Genomic DNA, 24770 nt, shown 5'->3' with positions numbered 1-24770 from the left:
CCCAATTTAACTTTAGTACTTCTCTGAGATTGATGAGATCATCTAATTGTTCAGATGATGCTTCAAATCTTTCAACTTGTTTTTCCTTTTCTCGTTTATCAGAAAGATCAAGTTTCAACTTTTCAATTTCATCTTTTAATTTATTTACAATGTCCTTGTAATAGATGACATTGTGCTCTCCTTGAAAGATTTTAAGTTTAAGATTTGCAACATCATCGTGATGTGTTTTAATCTTTTCAACATATATCTTGTCAGCCTTTACATATTCAGCATTTAGTTGACGAAGTTTTGCGTTTTCTTTCAAACCTTCGTCCTGAAGATATCTATAATATGTAACTTTATTTACGCAAGCTTGAGAGCAAAGATTTCTTTTTACCTCATCAGATGGTGACACATCAGAACTTGCAGCAGCAGATGAGGAAGCTTCATTGTTTGTGAAAGCCATGTCAGCCATATTGAGAGGATTCTGCAGTTCTTGGAATTGATCATCCCAATCCACACCAACTTGGACCTCCGATTGGGAGACAAGGGCCTTTGAGTTTGAGCTTGAGTGGCCCTTGTGTGGATGACCTCCAATTCTTTGTGATGAGCTGCTTGGTTTCTGCACCTCATGCCTTTATCCTGCAGCCTTGCTGTTCTCTTCCTCAGTCACACGAATATCATTTGCAGGTTTTGATGGATTCGTGCATTCTCGGGAGAAATGACCCATCTCACCACAATTGTAACATCGCAGCTTCGACTTATCAAACCCAATCCTTTTTCTGTCAGAATCATTAAAGCTATCTTTCCCATACGTCTTTATGAAGTTTGTAGCTCTTTGCACCGCCATTGCCATTTGGTACTTTATATCCATCTTTTCAAGATCCTTTTAATTGATATCGCTTAAATCTCCAGCTTCAAACTGTGGTGGCAATAAATTTCCTTGCATCAACTCTTCATGGCTTGACAGAAAAGCGTGAACTATTGCGATATTGGAGTCATTCAACATGGGTAGTGCTTCACAGAAACTTGAAGGTTTGCTTGGTTAAGGTTTTGAAGATGAGGAAATCCCTTGAGCTTTTAAGGCTTGGGCAACCGCACTGTCGACTGCCTTTTGAAAGGAACTTGTATTGGAAGAATCTGATTGATTACTGGTTGAGATGAATGCTGTTTGTTGTGAAGGTACACTTGGGGAGTACTTGGGAGTGGTCACGGGATACACATTCTGCTGAGCTTTGCTAATGAAAGTAGTTGGCATTGAGGAAGCAGAACTCACTCCAGCTTGATTCAGAGAACTTAGATGATTGTTCATTCTCATCTGCTCATCCATCTCAAATGACTTGATAGTGGATATCAAATCACTGTTTGTCATGGCATTTAGATTTGTAGTTCTCTTGATTGTGATTGTATTGGTACTCCAGCAGTATGGCAATGAATTCATCAACTTGTGGTTGACCTCAGCATTTGCAATGTTGACACTTGCAGCCCTAATTCTTACCATCAACTTCTTAAATCTCTTTACCAAATCCAAAACAGCTTCACCTTGACTATGATTGAACATATTGAATTCTTCCTTTAATAGGGCCTTCTTGTTTTTCCTAATTTCGGCATTACCCTCAACTTTTTCAACAAGTGCTTCCCACAGACCTTTGGCACTTGTGTGTTCACGAAGAGTTTCGGTGATTTCATTTGAAAGGCAAACAATCAATATGAGATAGGCTTTCTTATCTTGTGCCAACAGGTCCCTGTCTGCTTGATCAAAGTTTTCTGGAGCCTTAAGTTGTTCCCCAGCATCAGTGCGAGTCATGTGAACATGAGGACCTTGTTCTAAACATCTCATTAAATTAGTCTCAGTCAATGAGATATAGTTTATGAATCTCCATTTGAAGTCTGCAAAGTTATCATCCAAGGTCATAAACTTTGATGGCTTTGTAGGTGTTCCCACTTGGTTTTCTAACAGCAAATACCCCTTCAGAAGCTCAGAATCAGTACTCGTCATGATTTAAGTAGTATCTACCCAAGCGAAGCGAAAGAGTCCCAAGCGAAGAGAAAGAGTACCAAGCAAAGCGAAAGAGTTCCAAGCGAAGCGAAAGAGTCCCACGCGAAGCGAAAGAGTCCCAAGCGAAGCGAAAGAGTACCAAGCGAAGCAAAAAAGTCCCAAGCGAAGCGAAAGAGTCCCAAGCGAAGAGAAAGAGTCCCAAGCGAAGCGAAACACTTCAAGCGAAGCGAAACACTCCAAGCGAAGCGAAAGACTTCAAGCTAAGCGAAACACTCCAATTAAAGCGAAACAGAATTCAGTTTTCTAGAAGCAATCTTCCTCGGGATCTATTTTCACCTAATCTTGTCAAAAGTGGGTCAAAAGTTGTCACACAAACTTTCATGCCATGAGAAGCAAAACTGCTTCTTTTCACTTTTGATCAACTGTTTGAACCCGTAACCCAAGCTTTAACACCTTTTAACCCAAAACTTCTTAGATCTAGACTTGATATTTTTACCAAGAACACTTTCTAAGACATTTTTATGAAGATTTTGCCCGATTCTTTTTGTATTTTTCTTGTTTTTGAGATTTTTGTGAACTTTCTTGTAAATAGCACTTGTTTTCTTCTTCTCAAGATCAAAACCCAAGGTTGTGATCCAAAAACCCTCAACTAGTGAGCCGAAGCTCTGATATCAATTGTAGGTCCCGAAACCGGATCCGACAACGAACGGTTTGTTCTTGATAAATGCTCGAGACGGGTGCGGTAAATCAAACGACCGAACATAATATAAAGATAATATAAAGTATAGGAACGATCTCGTTATCGGTTGAAAGATTTAATATATTCATAAACGAACCGACCCACCCAAGGTGAGCTCCCCTTGGGTGGATGATTTACACCTTAGAAACACACACATAAATGACTAACATATGACATATTTATAGCTAAAAACAATAATATTCTAGAAGCATATTTCTCGTTGAAGTTAAACGCATGTCCCGAAGCTTTCGTCTCGTGTCCGGACTTCTCGCTGACATTAAATATTATCTTGACCATAAATATATTAACGGGTTTCGTCATTTGATATCGCAAGTCACTCAAATTGGCCTTACAATCACCCCCTTGACTTGTGATATCAAAACTTTGTCTCACCGTGTCTCGCATCTTCACAAATCACCCGATAAATTGAAGCCTCTTCGTTTCAATTCACCCCCTCAAGGTATGACCCACCTATATTTAATGTTGAAGTAGTTCTCGCTTGTATATAGGCATGAGATGAGCTCGAATTTCCACAAATCAATCTCGAATTACCGGCTTCATCAATCAAATGAACAAAACTTATTATTTCGTTCGAAGTTCACCTTTCGTATCAAACTTCTCGAACGCCTTAGAAATAACGAGCTTTGAACACGGTTAAACAAGACGAAAAACCCGATCGCATTTGACTTTTTTCAGTTTGGTCAACCCCGAACATTATCAATTTTTTGGCCAAAAAGTATACTTCATAACCAAAAATCCATACAGCCCAAAATGAATATAACTAGAAGAATACCTTAGGCCCAGCAGCCCATCATCAAAAAAAAAAAAAAAAAAAACTGACCATGTCTTTGGCCCAATTCTTAACAAATGCCTAACATCAGAGCCTAACATCCGGCGCCGCTTTCCCGGTGATCCCTCTCTGGCCAACTACGTTTGTCGTCTCCCTTCTTTCACTCCACTTTTAGCCACCCCTCTGCCCGTTGCATCACCACCTACGGTCACTCCTCCACCCGTCGCAACACCGACGCTAGCAACTCCTCCTCCGACGGCGTTGGTTTCTTCCCTTCTCCGATTCCGGTGATATTTCCGGTGCCCGGTGTGACTCCAACCGGTACATCAACTCCGTCACTTACAAGCCCACCGGAAAACCGTGTTCTATTACCGGTCACCCTCCAAACATTAGCTGGAAAAAACGTTTTCTGATAACATTAGCTTCTGTGCTAACAACATTCGCTGCCTAAGCGAGGTCACCGGACACCCTCCACCGGTTGGCGTTTCAGATCTTCATATTTCTTCTTAAAACCCTCCAGTAAACTTGATAAAATCTTCAAACAAACCTTTAAACATGGTTGAGAATCCAGATCTACACATGAGACGAACTTCAAACACCTTTATTTTCTCGGATCTTCAAACTTTATTTCCAAACTTCAACTTTATTTCCAAAACTTCAAAAAATTTAAGGTCTCGGTTCGGGTAGTCGCGGAATTAAAACCCGAATATCAAGAACAAAGTTGAATCAGAAGATTCGACCCGCTCTGATACCAATTGTAGGTCCCAACGTGGGTGGATCTAACAACGTCTTTGGATCAACCGAGCTTAGTGCTAGCGGAAATCACACTAAGCCACCTAAACGGTCTCGGATCTTGAGATGTTATTTTCTTTTAGTTTGAGAGAAGAAGAGAGAGAGCCGAGAAAGAAAAGAGGAGATTTACAAAAGTTTTCTCTTGGATTAATTTCCTTCAAAAATGAACAACCTTACTTCTCATGGCATGCTTCCTATTTATAGGGAAGCATGCATGAGAAGTAGAATACATCACATGCCCAATGGGCTCTATAACTTATTTCTCTTGGGCCTGAAGTAAACAAAAAGGCCCATTACATAAACGTCAATACAAAAGACTAATATAAACAAAAAGGGACCTAACAGAACCAGTTTGCTTCAACTCGATTATTTTTAATTGTCTTTACTATGCTTGAGATGGGGTAGGTGGATCTTAATTCCAAAGGTGTGAGACCCATAGGTTTTTGATATCACATAAACTTAAATGCTTAATGTGCGTGGGGGCTTGATAGGCTGGTGGTTGGGTTTAAGTGGACAATAATATCGGCAATCGCGGTATTTACGTTTATCTGAGCTTTAAGATAACCTATATGTTTTTAAGACCGTGTCTCTTCGATTCTGATCCCATTGCAATTAGACTTTTTCAAGGACGAAAAAAGATAAATGTGGGGATATTTGATATAATGCTAAATATATATAAATCCCTTGTATATTTTAATTAATATTTTATTAGTTTTTGTTCGGGTTTTATTAGAATTTGTTTATTACTACCATATTTGAATAATGTAGGTTCATGGACTTGCTCATGGTTGAAAGGGGCGAAAAAAGAGCTAAAACAAGCCAAACCAATGAACCGGAGCATCAGAATTGAGCTGGACCGCATCAAGAAACGACCGAGAAGCCAAATCCTGACACGCGGCGCTCTGGTCATCAGTTTCTTAAATTTTCTTCGTTTTTTATCAGTTTTGGGCACAGGAAACCTATATATACACCCCTAAACTTAATCCTGAGCATACCCTGCGAACCGAAGCCGAATTTGGAGTTTCTTGGAGCTTAGGATTGCAATATTTGACGGGTTTGAAGGCAAAGAATCAGCCGGTGAAGTGCCAATCGATCAAGAAATGAAGACTACGGATTTTATCACCTATTTTCTTCCGTTTACATTATTTTTCACCATGAATTCCTTTATTATTGTTTTGTTTGATTCTACCATGCTAGGATAAACATTATAGACTGCCTAGGCTTATGATGAACCTTTGTTGATGTTTGATTTTGACTGGGGATTTATTTATCGTTATGGTTTTATGAATTAGTAAAAGGTTTAATTATATTAAATTGATGCATATGTGTGCTTAGGGTTGTTTGTTGAGTTTTATTATTCCATAGTTGCCTTGATTATTGTTTGTCATTATGATAGGTTGCTATTAGGTCATCTACTTTGTGTTTTTGACTATTTTATGATTGATTTCGAATAAGATCATAGGAATAATATTATTTAATTAAATAAACCTAAGTGTGATGCTAACCTAAATAGCTGTAAGGTGCTAGGTTAATGATAGGTCTTTGTTGATCAGGATTGCTAGATTTAGTTCTTCATAAGGAGTTCGTCTAGGTTTGATTGATTAACTTTGTCTATCGAGTCAATTGAATATATTAGACTGCCTTTGATTTCCGCGCTGTAATGTAGGATTTCGTATAAAGGAACTAGTTTGTAATCAATTAGGTGACCGTAAGAAAACTTGATTTTTAATACTAGTGTGCGTTAAAACTTATTAAAAACCCATAAGTGTCTCTTGAGAAGGGTCAGGGGTCCTGTTTGGGTTTTCTCTTATGTGTCTATTTTACGATCCCAGTTCCATAACTCAATATCCTCCTGGTTAATTGATAACTGAAACTTAGGGGATTCTAGCCTAGGTGGTTGTTCATCATCGTCTGAATTAAGTCCAAGTTCTAAGTTTAGTCGTCTTTATTTTCCTTAATTAGTTTAAATTAGTTTAAAATTAATTTATTAGTAAAACCCCCCTTAAACAAATAATAAATAAATAGTCGTGTCTGTAGTTGACTCTAATTAGATAGTAAACGTAATTTAAAGAGTCTCGTGGGTTCGATATCTGGACTTACTTAGCTGTAATAGAGTCTACCGGTTCACTTGCCGGTTAGTAGTTTAGTCAAGTTTTAGAGAGTCTAGAGTATTACTTAGTGTCTAGATTAGCGTAATTTAGTTAATAATTATTAGACTTCTTTTAGCACATCAATGACTGCCAAAATGGCAAAATGCCCTTAAGGCTAAACAAGAATTGTATGAAAAGCAAGACGTTTTCGAACCTGTAGTTTGAACATCCATAAACGTCAAACCAGTAGGTTATAAATTGGTGTCTTAAAATAAAAAGGAGCGAAAAGTATGAGACTTTGCGATGAATGGCACGACTTATAACATAATGGTTGTTTTCCTAAATCCCTGTGGTTGATTATGAGGAAACGTATTCCCCTGTAGTGGATGCGATTACCATAAAATGTTTTAATCGTCCTCGCAATCTCAGAATGACTTCAAATAAAAAGTTATGTATGTTATTACTGTATATTTATACGTGAAAATTGAACATTACATATACATGAATATCCCTGTACGGATAAAAATGCCTAAAGCATTAAAACCAATATCCCGTGATATGAATCAAAGATTTTTATATGGTCTCAATAAAACTAGTCGCATGTGGTACAAACGACTCTATAGACATCATAATAAAAGGTATGAGTTTGGTCAAAGAGTCATATGCATTTATCAGAACTTCTCTCATAAAATTTCATATAATCGTAGTTTACAGTGATGATGTCCTACATCATCGAGAGACTCTGTCGAACTATTTAAGAGAAAATTTTGATACAAAATAACTTGACACAACTAAATTAATCCTCGACCAGCATTTCGAGTATATGTGTAATTGCATATTTGTTTGTTAATTAAATTACATTCAGAAGATGTTAACATATTTTAATAACGGATAAAGTTGGTTCACTAAGCACACTTAAGATTGTTTGATTTCTAGATGCACATATAAATCTTTACCGTCCCCAAAAAGAGGGCGAAGATGTAATTGGTCCAGAAGTACCATAGTTAAATGAGATTAATGCCTCAATCTATCTTGTAAATAATACAAGATTGAATATTGCATTATTAATATATGTGCCAGTGAAATTTAATTCTATCTACCACGTTGCACTCTTTTTCCCTTCACTATGTTTTGTCCTAAGAGGTTTTCTTAGTAATGTTTTTAATGATGCAACATAATTGATCCAGTAGCATCAATTATCTTATAGGTCCCGAAGTACAGATTTAGCATCATCCTGAAGAATGTTGTTTATTATATAAAATACGCGATGCACAATTTTTTTCCTTAGCTACGGTTTTGTCCCACTAGGTTTTCCTAGCAAGGTTTTTAACGATGCAACATCATTTAGCGTATTAAATGATAAGTTAATATCCTTAAAGGCTCAATATATTGATTTGTTCCATAAAGAAAACATAGAGTCCCATGTTATGTTTATGCAGGATATCCATTAGACTTGCACTGAGCTCGACTATAATTCAACTACATTTTCACTCATGAAGATCAATGATCCAACACTTACAAGAGGCACGTGGTTTAGACCAAATCATGAAGAACACAAAGACTATATATGAAGACAATATAACTTGCATAGTTTCGATTGGAGACGACTACATTAAAATCAAGTTAAGCAGCAACGGTAGGAGATTATGTTCAATTGAGGGGGAGAAATACGCGCGTTGTACTCTTTTTCCTTCACTAAGTTTTGTCCCACTGGGTTTTCTTAGTAAGGTTTTAACGAGGCAGTTGGCAATATAACTAATCCTGAAGTATTGGTTAATATCGGTCCAGAAGAACCGAGCCAACATTATCCAATAGTATAATGTTGATAGTGTGTAATATCGAATCATGTATATCTGAGGGGGAGTGTTATAAAATCAGATATACATATATAGTTACAACTATATTTGGTATATATATATATATATATATATATATATATATATATATATATATATATTCTCATGTACTAAGCATTAATGATTAATCTTATTCAATACTACATAAATTCTCTCTGTATTCTTTGGTTTATAATAAAAACAACTTATTAACTCAAAAATAACTTTTTGTTAAAGCAACTTATTAACTTAAGACTATTTTATAATGAGTTTTTAAAAAATTGTTTAAATTAGCTTATGTGGTGGGAAAAACTAAAATGACCAATTAGGACACTCTTTTTTAAAATGAGTGTAAAGGGTTTTGTTGGTTTGAGAGGTGTAATAGGTAAATCAAACACAATAAGTTAATAAGTTACACATCCTCAACTTATCAAAACCTTTTTATTTTGTCTTGTTGATAAGTTAAAATCCATAAGTCATTTTGTTTGCCAAACAACTTATATAACTTTGAAAAGTTAATAAATTATAACGAGACTCAAATAAGCAATCCCAAACACCCTTTGATTTCATGATTACAATCACAAAACAAACTCATGATCGATCTTAAATTCTTAATGCAAAACATAGAGATTGAAACTTGATAAAATGAATGTGAAAATAACTAATTGGTTACAAATAACCGAACCAAACCCTACATATAGGGAAGTAAGCGACTTGATGATGACAATGATGATGCTTGGATGATAACCGCTACTAGCAGTTATATGATAATTGCCCAAGTAACCAACCTATTAATGTAATGGCCTAATTTCTGTATATTTAATATATCTTTATAAATTATGTATGATATTATGTGACGATAAACGATTAAAGATGCAAGAAATAAGAGAATGGATATGTGTTTATAGGCTTATGTGCTTTTGTTAACATGCTAGCTAGCGGAGGGACTTGTCAAATAGGAAAAACTTGGCGTTTTAACTTGTTCAAAGATGACGAAGCTACTTAGACAATGAATATGTTTGGTAGGGAGCTTAATAAAAAAAATATTAAAAAAACCTTGAAATGATGACAAAATAGTTTGCTATAACCCATATTAGTGTCGCATGTCACCATATGAGTGGATATATTTTTAATTTCTTTTTCTTTATGCTTTTACAATAATTAGTTTTATGTTTAATTTAGAGTTTTGCTAATAATTTTTAATAATTTCGTTTTTACAAAAATCTAAAAACACAGTCGTGTTCAGTTTTTTTTTTTTTTTTTTTTTTTTTTTTTTTTGTGAGCATACATGTATAATTTTAAGTTATGGTTGTTGGTATCTCATCCTCATTAGTATGATCATACGCCGTCGGAGTAGCTCATATTTATCGCAAGGAATTGTCTTTTCAATATTATATATATATATATATATATATATATATATATATATATATGGTAAGGAACCTAAGAGAACCATTGGCAAATTGAGAACTTTGAGAACCATTTTGGATCACGTAAAAAACCTCTAAAAAATATTTAAAAAATTATGAAACAAAAAAACGAAAATTTTAAAAAAGTAAAAAAAAAAAACAAAATTCTTGTATTTCATTCCGGTTTCATTAAAAAACGAATTTTTTCTTTTTAATTCGTATTATACCTATACACATATGTATACTTTCAATTAATCTCTAGTTACTTAATGTACACATATGTACATTATCATTTACCTTAAATTATACATATGTGCATAGGAAAAAACATATGTGTACATATATGTACATATTAAACATATATGTATAATTTAGCTAAACCGAGATTTTTTTTACGTTTTTTTAGAAACCAGGATGATAAATAAGAACTTTGATTTTTTTACTTTTTTTATTTTGTGTTTTTTTATGATTTTTTATATTTAGGTTTTTATATGGTCCAAAATGGTTCTCATAGTTCTCAATTGCCAAAAAGTTCTCACATGATCATGATCCTATATATATATATATAGGGTTTTCATTCTATACTTTGCCTATATATATATATATATATATATATATATATATATAGGGGAAGGATCAAGAGAGAACTCCTTTTGGGAAGAGAACTAGAGAACTCTTAAGTATAGGGTTATTTTTGTAAAAACCCGTTCCAAGTAATATCAGCAATTCACGACTTCCTCTGTAACCATCTTCACCATACGCTTTCACAAAATAATGATTCAGATCTTATATTTGTTTGAATTGATGAGTGATTGATGATATACGAATGATTACGATATGATATGGAACAAATTCAATGCTCAATTTCAGGTTTCCGTCAATTAATTTTCAAATCTAAGAATATGAGTTCGTCATTGGTCAAAATTGAATTGAAAAGGTCAAAATTAGAGTTATATTGATGAAATTGAAGGTTGATTGAGAGCAGATTATTGATTACGAGTATGTTTATACCAATTTCGTTAACAAATGTTAAGTTTTGATTAGTCAATTTGGAGAATTATAACCGATTGTATTTAGGGCTTCCTACAATACTAATATTAGGTATATCCTATAAGTGCATATATGTAATACAACATAGTCCATATTTATTTAGTAGCTGATAACTGCATATATGTAATACAATATCTTGAAACATTCTATATGCCTTTGAGTAAACATACCACAATCCGCAAAGTTGTCAATTGCCTATTCAAACAAAAGTAATACATGGATGCAAACAGACTACATATGTAAGCAGTAGATTAGTTTTGCATATGTATGCAAAATATAACTACTACATTTGTGTAATACAACAGACTGCATATCCACATAATAGACAAGTGTTGCATATATATATATATATAATACAACAGACAACACATGTGTTTAACAGACAGACACTATATACATCTAATACAACAAACTACTAATGCGTATAATAGATAACTGTTGCATATACGTAATATAACTGACTATGTACGTAACTGATAGATGAGTAATGCATCAAAATTATAAGTGTTGCATAAATACAGTAGACTGCATATATGTATGTAATAGATGACTACTGCATATATGTAGTACAATATATTGCTTAACTACGTACGCAATAGACGAGTGTTTCATATATGTAATACAACAGACCCTGTATGCATGTAATATATAATTGTTGCATATTTTAATACAGCAGACTATACATGTAGGTAAAGATTAGTGTTGCATATATGTAATAGATAGCTGCTGCATATATGTAATACAACCGACTATATATGCATGTAGTAGATAAGTATTGCATATTTGTAATACAACTGACTATATATGCACGTAGTAGACAAGTGTTGCAGTTAATAGGCAATCAATGTATAGAATACAACAGATTGCATTTAATGTTTTAAGTATTACACATGTGCAATATTTAGTATTTCATATATGTAATACTAGTATTACATTTATGTAATAATACTATACTGATTTTAAGGAGAAATATAGGTATATAAGAGATCTGATTCGCCAACTTAATGATTAGAGTTTTGTATTAAATATGTGTGTTGTATTTATAATTGTTAACTTCAAAACATTATATACGCGTACCTCTTCATATACATTATCAATCCAACCATATATGTCTGCATTTACACACAGCTAATGTGTATCTTACATGCGATTTAAACATTCTATATGTGCACTCCTTATTATACGTTTTTCTTCCATATGTATTTATGCGTCTATGCATATATGAATACAGTTTTTTCTTACCATAACATTTAGCTAGAAATTACATACATCAACTAACGCAGCCACGTACATATACCATAACATTCATATTCGTACTATCTAAGCATGCTCATTTTTAACAATCGATATGCAAACTCATCTGATTTTACAAAACAACTAGTGCGCTTTTAAACCCATCAGGCGATTAATACATACAAACGATACAAAACCAATTGTTTAATATCTTTAAACTACTAAAAGGAACTTTAACTAATCCTATTTTTGGGTTTTTTTTATTTTTCTTCATTCTTGCATCTTCCATCACTCGTTGCTTGATATATTGGCATCTGAAAGTGTAATACTTGTGGCATAGAACATTTTTTGAAGCTTTGAACTATTCATTGTTTCTAATATCCTCATTGCTGAAGTCACAATAAAAAAAATAATTCTTATCTTTTAAACATCTCACACGCCTCGCAAAAATCACCATAATTTGTGAAGTTTCATTTTGTTGCCCAATCTATCCTTATTTGTGCCGGTCTTGCTAATTGCATATATCCTGTCTTTGAATGATCACCACCTTTTAAGTACTCGTAAAAAAATGTGGCTTTCTGCAAAAAAAAAAAAATCAACTATTATTTTTCCCAAAATTGTCACGTGATAAAGATACTGCATATATGTAATACAACAGAATGCATATGCACGTAATAGTTAGTGCTACAAATATGTAATATAACATATTGTATACGCAATAAATATATCATTTTTGCAGCACGAAAATGTAATGCATTAGCACTTCACATATATTGTGCGTAAATGTAATGTATCAGTACTGCATATATGTAATGCATAAACAGTATTGCATAATGTAATGCATCAACATCATCATCATCATCATCATCATCATCATCGTACTCAGTATATCCCACCAATAGCAATGCTATGGTAGGGTCTGATGAGGGTAAGATGTAGAAAGCCTTACCTCTATCCCATAGGGATAGAGAGGCTGCTTCCGGTGAGACCCCCGGCTCGATAGTAGTTTTGAATCAAGCCTTGGACATAAGACACATAACACTCAATCATCGGGACACCGGCTGATTGGTGCATGTGCCATTGTCTTTCGGCTATCAACGCCACCACATGATGCCTGATTAACCTTCCGCCACTTTTAACGTTATTTTCACGTGATTAGTAAAATAACGTCAAAATTAGTGCAATTTTACTTTTGCCCACCCAAGGGTTCACACATATATACATTATATGTGCGCACCGCAAGCAGGGCGATAATGTAATGCATCAACAGTATTTCATATATACATGCAGTACATAACACTACATACATGTAATCGTGACAATGCATAAATGCGATCCTAACTTATATAGACCATACTGTTTAAGGTTGTGCCATCTTCGTCCTCATATTCCTTATCCACCAATGTTGTTTGTTCCAATTCACATGGTTGTTTTGACCTCCTGGTCTTTGTGACTGTGACATACGTGTAATGTTATTGATATGAATGCATGAATCACAATAATATATGCGTGCCATCAAGACTTTTATTTTACATCATCGTCGCCTGAACTGACCTCGTCTTCGTTTTCCAATAATCTCCCCTGTTTCACTTTGTGTTCCTTTTCGGGCTCCTTGTGTCTTCGTATCTATACAATATATGTACGACGTTAAAACAAACATATGATTCAGTTTATTCACATATGCAATATAAGTATTGCACATGTGCATTATTAGGATAAGTTACGCTCATAAGTTAATAAACTAGCATCCAAATTCAGCAAATTAGTAACAAATGTCAACAAATAACAAATCCAGCACATTAATATGAACTTCAACATATTAGCAATCAAATTCAACATATTGATGTAAAATTCAACATGTTAATATACAAATTCAACAAACTAAGATTAAATTTGGGTATTTACAATAAAATTCACAAATTAATAATCAAAATAAACCTATTGATAATCAAATTCAGCATATTAAAATCAAATTCAGCAAACTATGATTAAATAGAGCTATTGTACCATCAAATTCAGCAAAATAATCATTAATCAACATATTGATAATCAAATTCAGTATCACAGTATCAAATTCAGCAAAACAATAAACAAATTCAACGTATTGATAATCAGATTCAGCTTCAAAATATCAAATTCATCAAATAGCTAATTAAACTCAACAAACTATCAATAACAGGAATATGTCCTTCATGTGCGTACAGTTTAAGCAGTAATATATGATTAGGCTCACAACAATATATGTAATAGACTCTGTTTTTGCTCGATTGGGTGTTTAATACGCCTAATCGATGAGATAATGTGTAAAATTGAAGATTACAGTCGTTTACCTCTTCTAATTTGTGCTCGATTTTGCAACATATTTGGACAAATTAGACGATCGATCTCGGAAAAAACCCTAGATTTGGTGAAAGATTCAGGGATTGATGGTGTGAGGGGAAAGAAAATAATTGTTTAGATTTAGGTCAATTCCAGTTTTACCCTTCTTCATTAAAACCCACCTTTTTTTCTATTTTTCCCTTTCCTTTATTTTCAGTCATTAATCATGTAAATGCATATGTGTAATGAATATGTGTAATACATCTGAATGCAAGTAATGCGTATATGTAATACATCATACCCACATATGTATGTAGTACATCAATAATTCATATAAATCTAAATGATGATATTATTTATGAAATTGAACTCCATAATTGTTACCTGGTATTTTTCTTCTGATGTTCAATTTCGCAACAGATTTGGACAAATCAGATGATCAAAATAGCATTTCTGAAATAGATAATTATCGTTCCTTGATAACATACCTCGGCTCGTATTCCTCGTCCATGAGCATCGCATGTTTCACCTTTCGTGGGCGTGATTCTTATATCCGTGCCACATGCATAAGTAATGTAGTCGATTCAAATATATGTAATCAAAATACAAACTGTATGAAATTTATCAATCAAATTATACCATCAACACTCCTATATTCGTCATTGTTGTCCGAAACGACTTTAATTTTGTTGTTAGTAATTTTCCATTGTTTTGCTATCAGTGTAGACATTATTATCTTTAAATGTATTACGTATATGTATTATAACTAAACAAACGCTTTAACATTATCGTCACAGCTGAACATTAGTGTCATAATATGCATTGCATATATGTATTAACATTACTACCTTAACATTATCATCACATATGGCATTATTATCACAACTGAACTACACAAATGACCTAATATTCTTATCATATTTTTACATATGCATTACACATACGCAGTATAAAGAACATGCTAAAAAAACATTACGATTACTATGTTCAATAGTACATATGTGCAATATAATTAAAAATTACACAGTGAGATACATCATTCATGTATTATATCTATGTAGTATTCCACTAATCATGTAAATTAACGGACTGCTATTGATATATGACAACACGCATACAAAACGCTCATAATCGGTACTAATAGTACGTCTAATCGACACTACACATACAAATTGTTCATATTTGACGCAGTGTACGCCTAACCGGCACCTATAATATGCCTAATCAACAATATATACACAAATCATTAAGAATCGACGCAATATATGCCTAATCGACCCTTATTATGTGACTAATCGACACTATTGTTCTTCAATTAACCAGAAAAAACGAAAACAGAGACGGTTGAACGAGATTTCAATGTAATACGCCTAATTAATGTTATATTGTATGAATTGATTAATATTATTGCATACCTGATGGTGTTCTTCGTTTTTCTGTTTGATTTCTTACTCAATTGGATGAAATAGATGATCAATCGGAAGAATGTGAAAAACCTAGGGTGTTGGTCTGCCAGTTGAGTGAAGGATGAGAGAAAAAAGAACAAATGTATTTTTGTGCATATTCCAACTTTACCCTTCTTCATTAAAAAACCCACATTTTTTTTTCTTTTTGTCCCCTTCTTTTTTTTAGCCATTGATTTAGTAAAATCAATGGTTTTGATGGAGTTCTCTAGTTTTCTATTGATCTCATCCCTATATATATATATATATATATATATATATATTCAAAAATCATGATTCATTGCTCAACTTTATGTTGACAAACTATATATTTTCACGTATAACGCAGGTATCTTTTTGGAATGAAGAAACAAGATAAAGAATAGTTGGACCATAGGATGCATGATGAACTTTTATTGTTAATTATTTAAGTCGTAATGTTTATTTATTTTGAGACTATGTTGTGCTTTGCGTACTTGAAATTTATTAAATAAATAATTTAGATATTGACACGTGTATTTTACTTTAGTGTCTTTTGAGCTATGAGACAATTATGTCGCGCCCCGACATATTCCGTCGTAGGTTGGCATGTGACAGATGGAATAAGAATACTTTTGGTGAAGTGTTCCTTATATAGGTAGTTGGAAGCTTCCTTGGGGGGGGGAAGCTAAAGCTTCTTAAGAGGAAAAAAATCGGCTTTCCTTTCAACTTGCGCAGGCTAGTTGTTGTCATTTCCATATAAGCTTTGCTCAGTTTTTATTTGTCTTCTTGTTACTTTTGCTATATGGCAGACACCAGCTTTTGTCAGCTGTGACTTTATCTGACAATACTGTAGGGAGAGCCTCCTGGTCAACTTAGGAACCTTGCTGGGCAAGTGTTAAACTTCCCGTCTGGAAGCTTATGTTTATTGCTTTCTTGTTCCTAAGCTTCCCTGGTTTATAAGCTTGTGTTTGCTGTTCTTTTATTCTTAAGCTTCTTTTGTTTGTGGGTAGAGGTACCCATGTCATAATCCTTGACCACCAAATTTACACCTAAACCATCTTACCACCTCACTAAAATAGGAATAGCCTATTCGTCATATCTAATTATCTATTTTTATTTAATTAATAGTTAGGTATTCCAAAAGATTTTTTTTTTTTTTACCGTCTTTAGTCTTTTAGTTTTTTTTTCTCCATTTTTCATCCCACAACTTAGCACCATCAGTTTCCGATGTTAGCCTTACTTATAAGTCACATGAGGGGTATGCTTTTTGTAATTTTAATTCCCTCTTTTTATTTAATATTAACATTTTGGTTAACGTTACTGCAATAACTTTATTTTATCTTTATTATTTGCAACAATCCTAAAACCCTATTTTCCTTCATATATTAGTTTGTTTGTTTATTTATTTCAATTTAACAAGTAAAAATGTTTGAAAATCTATATGATGACATGTAAACCTCCAATTCATAATTAAAGAACCATTACATTGTTTAAGATAATATAGGAAAGCCATTGTGAATGGTTTAGTTTGTTTAACAAATTGTTTGTCTTTGGATTTTCATGCTTAAACTGTTAAATCTAAGAGATTGATTCATCAACTCATTTAAAGTTGAAATACAAACTATGTATCTTACAACGTTAGCCCACTATCCTTTTTATGAACAATTTAACAGTTAGTCTAAACTCACGAATCTGTTAACTCGGAATCTGTTAACTCGGAATCTGTTTAGCTCGTTTATACTATTAAAGAGATGTTGATAAGTTTAAATACAAGAGAAAACGTAAGGTCTACTTTTTGTTGGCTCAAAATTGACTTCTTGGATCTAAACATCAAAGTAAACCTCTGAATTAGAAACAATCAGAAAAGTGTGATTGATGTTGAAGTGTATGGCTGATAACTTTCATCCACTAATCATGTCATTAACACGATCCTACTGTTTAAAAATTGAATAAAGAAACTTAATACCTTTTGTCCTTTTCCATGTCCAAGAATAAAAATACATTATTTAACAAGGATTAAAAATTTGAGCTAACTGATAATATCTAAGAAACGAACCGTATATGTTTTGCTACATTTTTCATAATTCACTTGTTATAACTTTAAGTTCATTTGTAACTTAAGCTTAGCAAACTTGGCGGATTCAGGTTACGAGTCAAAAGGAGTTCAGGCTAGCATAAGTCCAAAGCAAAATGAAAAACAAAATGGTGTCTTTAGTTGGTATGAAGGCAACAGTGTTGGTGTGTCGGTGGTTGCGCGGCAGAGGTTAGGCAGTGGCGATAACGCTAGCAAGGGCAGACGCATAATGGTCATGGGTGGTACTAACTAATTTAAACCTCTTTTTAAGTTAAGTTTTATAATAGTCGATTTGATCCATTAACTAATTTAAAGTGACCCGCTATGACCTGGTGACTAATTTAAGGTGACTTAAGAGTTATGATGCTATCCATATCCGAGCCATGAACCAAACCGTAAAACCAGGCATGTAAGTGTGTAACCAAGAAGTCAAAGCAGCAGGTTCATAACATCTACAACCCATATGAGTAACAAAAAAGGTCTAAGATAGATGACGCAAGCACAAAGTACGATATTATCCGAGTTTCAACATTGTGCCAAATCTTTTTCAGCGAATTTAGTGTTTGTGTGCACCCACTTTTGTATGGACCCAAAAGAATCCACTCTGCCAACGTATCAAGGCCACAACAAACTGGTGGCTCACATAACTCCTCCCCAGCTTGCGTGGCATCCACCTTTCCCCTACCCCTATATCAAATCCTTATTCCTACTTAGATTTTTACACCCAACACTACTTTTCTTATTTCCTTCCCAGTTCCCATCCGCCACCTGTCACCGGCTAATCATGACGGATCCCGGCATCATTTTGTTCGGAAAGAAGATCGGCTTGCCGGATGCAACTCCAGAGAAGGGCTGCTCGTCAATGGATGAAGATGGTATGTCGGACAACCCACAAACAACCGACGCTGATACAACGAATTTGCAGCCTAGAGTTCTTAAAAAACCAGACAAGATTCTTCCTTGCCCGCGTTGTGACAGCATGAACACAAAGTTCTGCTACTTCAACAACTCCAACGCTAACCAGCCGCGCCACTTTTGCAAAAGCTGTCAGAGATACTGGACCGCCGGTGGCACCATGAGGAACATGCTGGTTGGAGCAGGTCGCCGGAAGAAAAAGACCCCACCAACGCATTGCCGCTACGTACTGGAATCGAAATCAGCAGCAAATAATATTAACATTGAACTTGCTCCTGATTCCGACCGAATTCAAATTCCATCAAATCTTGGATCGGAGAATAAAGATGATTGTTCTTCCAGTTCAGCAGTTGAGAACGTGGAAAACAACACTGGATTCCATTCCCATTTCCATTGGATTCCAGGGGCTTCATGGCCTTATAACCCATGGAACACACCGATTCCAATTCCGATGCCAAATTTACCCATTTACCCTCCAGGATACCCTCAAATCCCAATGTACCCTCCACCTTATTGGAGCTCGGTATCTTGGTTACCGCCTACCAATTCCATATTAGGAAAGCATCCAACAGATGAAGAACAGGGGAATGAGGAAATCAAGAAACAGAGGAATTCAATTCTGATTCCAAAGACACTTAGAATAGATGATCCGGATGAAGCTGCCAAGAGTTCTATATGGGCAACACTTGGAATCAAGAACGAACACAGTGGCAGAGGTGAATTATTCAAAGCTTTTCAATCAAAAGGAAACGAAAAAAAGAATAATAAAGAAACAGAACCGAGTCCCGTGTTACAGGCCAATCCTGCTGCCTTGTCTAGATCTCTTAGTTTTCAAGAAAGAGCCTAAATAGTTATAGCATTATAGGGTAATTTTTGTAAACTTACTGCAATTTTTTCTGTAAATTGGTTTGCTAATCAAAGAATCTAAGATGGAAAGAAGAGTAATACTGTACAACTTGCTAATGCATAGATCTCACAAAATCTCTATATCGACTGAGAAGTGTAAATCTTGGTTATTATGTGTGGGCACATCAAAATCAAAAGAACCAGCCATGAAAAAGATCAAGATATTTTTAGGTCCTCAACAAATTGAGGCCACATTATATGTAGAATATGAGTTGTATTGTGGACCCAAAATGCCAAATATATATACTATATCTATATCTTTTGTAATGGGCATTTGCTGCTTTCTTGCTTTCTATAAAGGAGTGGTGGAACTTAAATGGTCCAGATTAAAAATGGCAAGTTTTAATGATCTATAAAAGCAGAATCAACAGCTCACTATTCTTGAATCTGTTGTTGTCTAATTATAAGAAAGTCAAGCTTACTTCACTTTGTAGTTCCCTTCATATAGAATACTAGATCAATCTAAAGGAGATATCAAGTGACAAATGGCATACCTTATGAGCATATGATTGCGAACTCTGAAAACTTATGAGGATGCACATAACAACCACAAAAGGTCGGCAGTCAACAGTCAATGAGTCAATGGTCATGTTGGTCAAATCACTATAGCTCCCACTTGTGGTCACTTACTACTGCTTAGTACTTAGTGCTGCTTTACATATTGCCACTAAAGTGGAGGCAGTTAGAAACAGAAAATGCTAAAGAAACTATAAGGAAGTGTGTTTGGTTCAAGCCGGTCAATTGTCAATATAACCTTTGTGAACTCAAGTTTTAGGCCTAATGAGTAAATAATGATGTAGCAAAACCAAATAAGGTCTTGCTACTGATACAGATATCAACAAATAACAACTAAACATAATTGTAACAACATACTTTAATATCTGATCATTGCATGATACATCCGCCAGAATCTTGTCCTCTGCGGACATTGCCATAGGCTGCCAATTCAAGAAAATCCATGTCATGCCCTGCAGTTTTTCATTAAATCATACTGTTAATAAAATATTAAATAAGTTAATTAGTTAGTTAGTTGAGTTTGTTAGCAGTTAATTAGCTCCATTGTAACAAACTTTTTAAGATATAACCACAAGTTTCTCATTTAGTCATTTTCAATATTCTCCCTATACTTTAGTTTAGATTTAGTTGGATTTCCGTTCATACGAGAGTGCAGTCTAATAAATTAGCGAGTGTTAATAAGTTAATACCGTACCTGAAACCCTGCAGTAAGAGCTTTTCTGAATAAGATCAGCTCTAGAAATCTCAGTACGGTTCCCTTTGGATCGGTTAACTGTTGCCTAGAAAGAAACCAAACAGTCACGGGCTCATCAGTCTTAACTTAAAGCCGCAATTTTGAAACAATTTATAACTGATTAAGATGCAATGTTACCTGTAAAACCTGACAGTTTTCCAATGTGCTTTGCCCTCCCTGCAAAATCAACAAAATAAAGCACAATTTAAAGCCTAAACGTAACAATATTGCAGACAAGCAGTAAATTAACTCAAAATGATTAAATTAATATTAAATTACTTTGGAGTAGGGCAGAATATGATCGTAGTCATGGCAGAGGCAACCCGCACAGCCGACGAGCTTACGGAAGATAGTGTTACCGAGGGGGTCTCGACGCCAGCGGTCAGGATCACGTCCTTTGATTTTATCTGCTTTGTCCCAGCATTGTTGCTTCACGGCGTAGGGGAAGCTTCTAGGGTTTAAGAATTTATTATTATTATTAATAATATCGGAGGATAGAGAGAGTTCGTCTTCTTCGGTGACCAATTGGGAGTCCAGGAGAGTGGCGGAGGTGGTGCGGTGGTTTCGCGTTGGAGAGGATGAGTGACTCCTTCGTTTACCCCTGTTGTTTCTTCTTTGGTTCATCTTCTTTGCTTTGCTTTGCTTGCTTTATGGGATAAGGAATACCTGCAGTAGAAAAATACATTTGGAAAAATCCCCTAAATAATCACTTTAACCACCCATTCCCAACTTTGGCCATGATATTAATAAAATACCTAAATTAGTCGGATCTCACAGAATCACATCAACCTCCAACGAAATGCGCCAACCATTAAAACTCATCATGTGTCACCGTATTAATGGATCCGACTAAATACGCAAAGGACCTGACGGAATATGCAAGAGAGTCGATGGAACGTTAATTAGTCAGACCGACAGTGCTGGAGGCTGCTTCCTTCGGGCCCGATGGTTTCACCCCCCGTCGGATTTTTACACTATAAACTCTAGGGTTCATCACTTTCTTGCTCGAATTTCTCGACAACATATGTGATTCGTGAAAAACAAACACCATGGTTGTGTTTTTCTCGAAAAAACTAAGCGATTTAGAGCATTCCAGACAACTTCTCTATCTCCATCTATATAATTACACTAAAAAATATTACATTTAATCTCTCTTATTTTTAATAAAATAAATTTTGTTTATACTTCTATCATTGTTTTTTCTCTCTCTTGCACTCACTACTAGGGGTGCAAACGAGCCGAGCTCGAGCTCGGCTCGTTTCGAGCTCTATTTTCAAAGCTCGAGGTCGAGCTCTATTTTCAAAGCTCGAGCTCGGCTCGTGAGTAGATTTTCAAGCTCGAGCTCGACTAGTTTACTATATATCAATTAGTTTTTATATAATTATAACTATTTTTATATATTTTTTCTATTATAGTTTTAAGTATAAAATAATATATATTATTTAGTTATTTTTAATTATTTATTAATTAATAATTATTAAATATATATTTTCAAAAATTATATAAATGGCAAGCTCGTTTAGGCTCGCGAGTCGGCTCGAGCTCGTTTATTAAACGAGCTTACTTTTAGGCTCGAGCTCGGGCACGGGCTTGATTGAGCTCGGCTCAATCGAGCTTTTTAACAAGCCGATCTCGAGTAGCTCGCGAGCAACTCGGCTCGTTTGAACCCCTACTCACTACCATTTTCGAAAAACATTAAAAATTATAGAAGATGAATAATGTTTCTTCAAATTTACTCATCAAAAAAAAGTTCCTCTATATCCTCACCTCACAACCACTTACACAAATACAAACATAACAATTTCCGTGTCTCTCTCTCTCTCTCTCTCTCTCTATATATATATATATAATGAAAACCCACTTGAGTTGTGAAAACTCTATAAAATGAAAACTCTTGTTTGAAAACTCTATAAACTCATTGTGTTGTGAAAACTCTATAAACTCATTCTTAACCATATGTTTTTAATTAATGCTTAAATCTTGTGATCCACAATTAAAATGAATAAAAAAATGGGTTTTCATTTTAACCTTATCTTATAAATATATATATATATATATATATATATATATATATATATATTCGATTTTCACAAAACCCTAATCCTCATCACTAACGTACATCCTAAAGGGAAACTCTACCTTGCCGACAATCATGTCGTCTGGATCATACTCTGCAGCAGTGGCTACCATCTCTGCTGTAACAGGTTAATAAATTTAACATTATATTAACGTTTTCTATTATTATTATGAAGAAATAATCAACATTTAAATCTTGTTTGATTCAATAAGTCCACTAGGAATCCAAACCGTTTAATGAAAACTAAAACCAATATATACGTTGGAAAATTGGGCCAACAAGAATCATGACATTGGCCTAACAAGAATTAATCGATATAAATGACGCTCGTTACATAATTGAAACTTAACTAAAATTATGTTGTACAAAAGTGCCCAAAACTATTTGTGTCGACCTTGACACAACTCGTAAATCCAAACACGACTTGAGTTAGCATTCATATTCAGTTCAATACCATGTATTCATATATATCATATAATTACACTCAAAATTAATGCAGTTTTTCTTTCATTTTCAATTAAATAATACACTTTTATCATTATCATTTCTCTATCTGCACTCACAACCACTTTCAGAAAATATTATATGATGTGAACAGTGAAACCCCAAATTTAATTTTGCCGTGAAACATTTTTTTCTCTTCTCTACTCTACTTATAATCATGTCATATAATTTACAAATTTCTTTCACATATTTTACGAAATATTTGTGGTTTTATATTTTTCTTTTTAAAATTACAATATTTAGCATCTATACTATAGTATTAAAAAATAGAAAACTTAATTATGTTTGTTTCCAAAAGTTGTTCGCTGATATTACCGACCAACCAATTATCAGTTGAAAACCAATTGCTTGGCACCGTCAAAACCAATCGACAAGCCTACTTTTTTTTGTTAATTATTTTTCACGACATTACCAAGAAGCTTACATTGACAAACTTGTCGTCAAAATCATTGGAAATATTTATGCAGTTTCGTCAAAACTTCCCCATTTCATGTTCTACAAGAACCAAAGGATTCTCCACTTCATCCTTCACAAATGCTAGCAATTCTAGTCTCATAGATACTAAAACATGATTTACTTTATTTATTTGCATCTTACATGTTTATAGAGTGGTTTATCTTATTACATGACTTGTATTCGTTTCTTGTTCGTCCTCTTTTTCAGATTTTATTTGATATGCCAGCTGTCACTTGTGTGGCAGCTCCACCATGCGAAGAAGCTCATGCTATGAACTTTGGCGGTTTTGAGGATGATCAAGGCAAGAAGAAGTTGGGAATGAATCAAGATAATATTATGGCAAGACTAGGAATGTGTGATCAAAATGAGAGTGCAGGGTTAAAGGATATGGTTGATTTGTTTGTTGAGAATGAACCAAGCTTAGATGAAGTGAAAGAAGCATTTAGCATGTTTGATAAGAAAGGTGATGGGTACATTGATGCAAAAGAGTTACAAAATGTGCTTTATGATATGGGGTTTTCACCAATATCTGAAAGTGATTGTAGAACGATGATTGTTGGCTATAGTGCTCAGAAAGACGACAATATTAGTTTTCGAGAATTTTTAAAAGTTGTTGAGGATGCCTTTCTTTCTCATTGAAATCTCATGTATTAGGTTACATTGTTAGTTCCTGTTTATTTTTATTGAAACACATATTGTTATATTTGGTACATTGCACGAGTACTACAAGAAACAAAGTGCATAGTTTGTGTATGTATTAGATGCTTGTTGAAATAACTATTGTGGCATGCATGCTTGGTCTCAAACTCTTTATTTATCATCATTGATTTATCAAAAAAGATAGAAAAAGAAAAAAACCTAGTTAAGTTATGCACTAAGAAATGCCATAAACTTTTTCACCATGAAAAACCTTATACAAATGGAAAGAAA

The 24770-nt window shown here is 34.2% G+C and overlaps 1 protein-coding gene and 1 pseudogene across 2 annotated transcripts; one reads left to right on the top strand and one right to left on the bottom strand.

Moving 5' to 3' along the window:
• Positions 1-18235: 18235 nt before the first annotated feature.
• LOC143619605 (cyclic dof factor 1 pseudogene) lies at positions 18236-19922 on the top strand (annotated as a pseudogene).
• Positions 19923-20271: 349 nt separating this feature from the next.
• Positions 20272-21437, bottom strand: LOC143619604 (uncharacterized). 2 transcript variants are annotated; one of them, XM_077091493.1, is made up of 4 exons: positions 21083-21437; positions 20942-20980; positions 20765-20842; positions 20272-20522 (listed from the first exon to the last, which is right to left on the bottom strand). In XM_077091493.1, the coding sequence occupies exons 1-4, from the start codon at positions 21425-21427 to the stop codon at positions 20319-20321; spliced, it is 666 nt and encodes a 221-aa protein (XP_076947608.1). In that variant the 5' UTR covers positions 21428-21437; the 3' UTR covers positions 20272-20318. The 2 variants fall into 2 exon arrangements, with proteins under 2 accessions (XP_076947608.1, XP_076947609.1); XM_077091494.1 differs by having other exon boundaries at positions 20340-20522; positions 20765-20849.
• Positions 21438-24770: the final 3333 nt, after the last annotated feature.

Source organism: Bidens hawaiensis, unplaced genomic scaffold (genome assembly GCF_021521415.1).
Source record: "Bidens hawaiensis isolate Kalapana, Puna unplaced genomic scaffold, B.hawaiensis_p1.1 tig00002477_1, whole genome shotgun sequence".
Classification (NCBI taxonomy): Eukaryota; Viridiplantae; Streptophyta; class Magnoliopsida; order Asterales; family Asteraceae; genus Bidens; species Bidens hawaiensis.
This window is presented reverse-complemented; position numbering and strand designations above follow the sequence as displayed.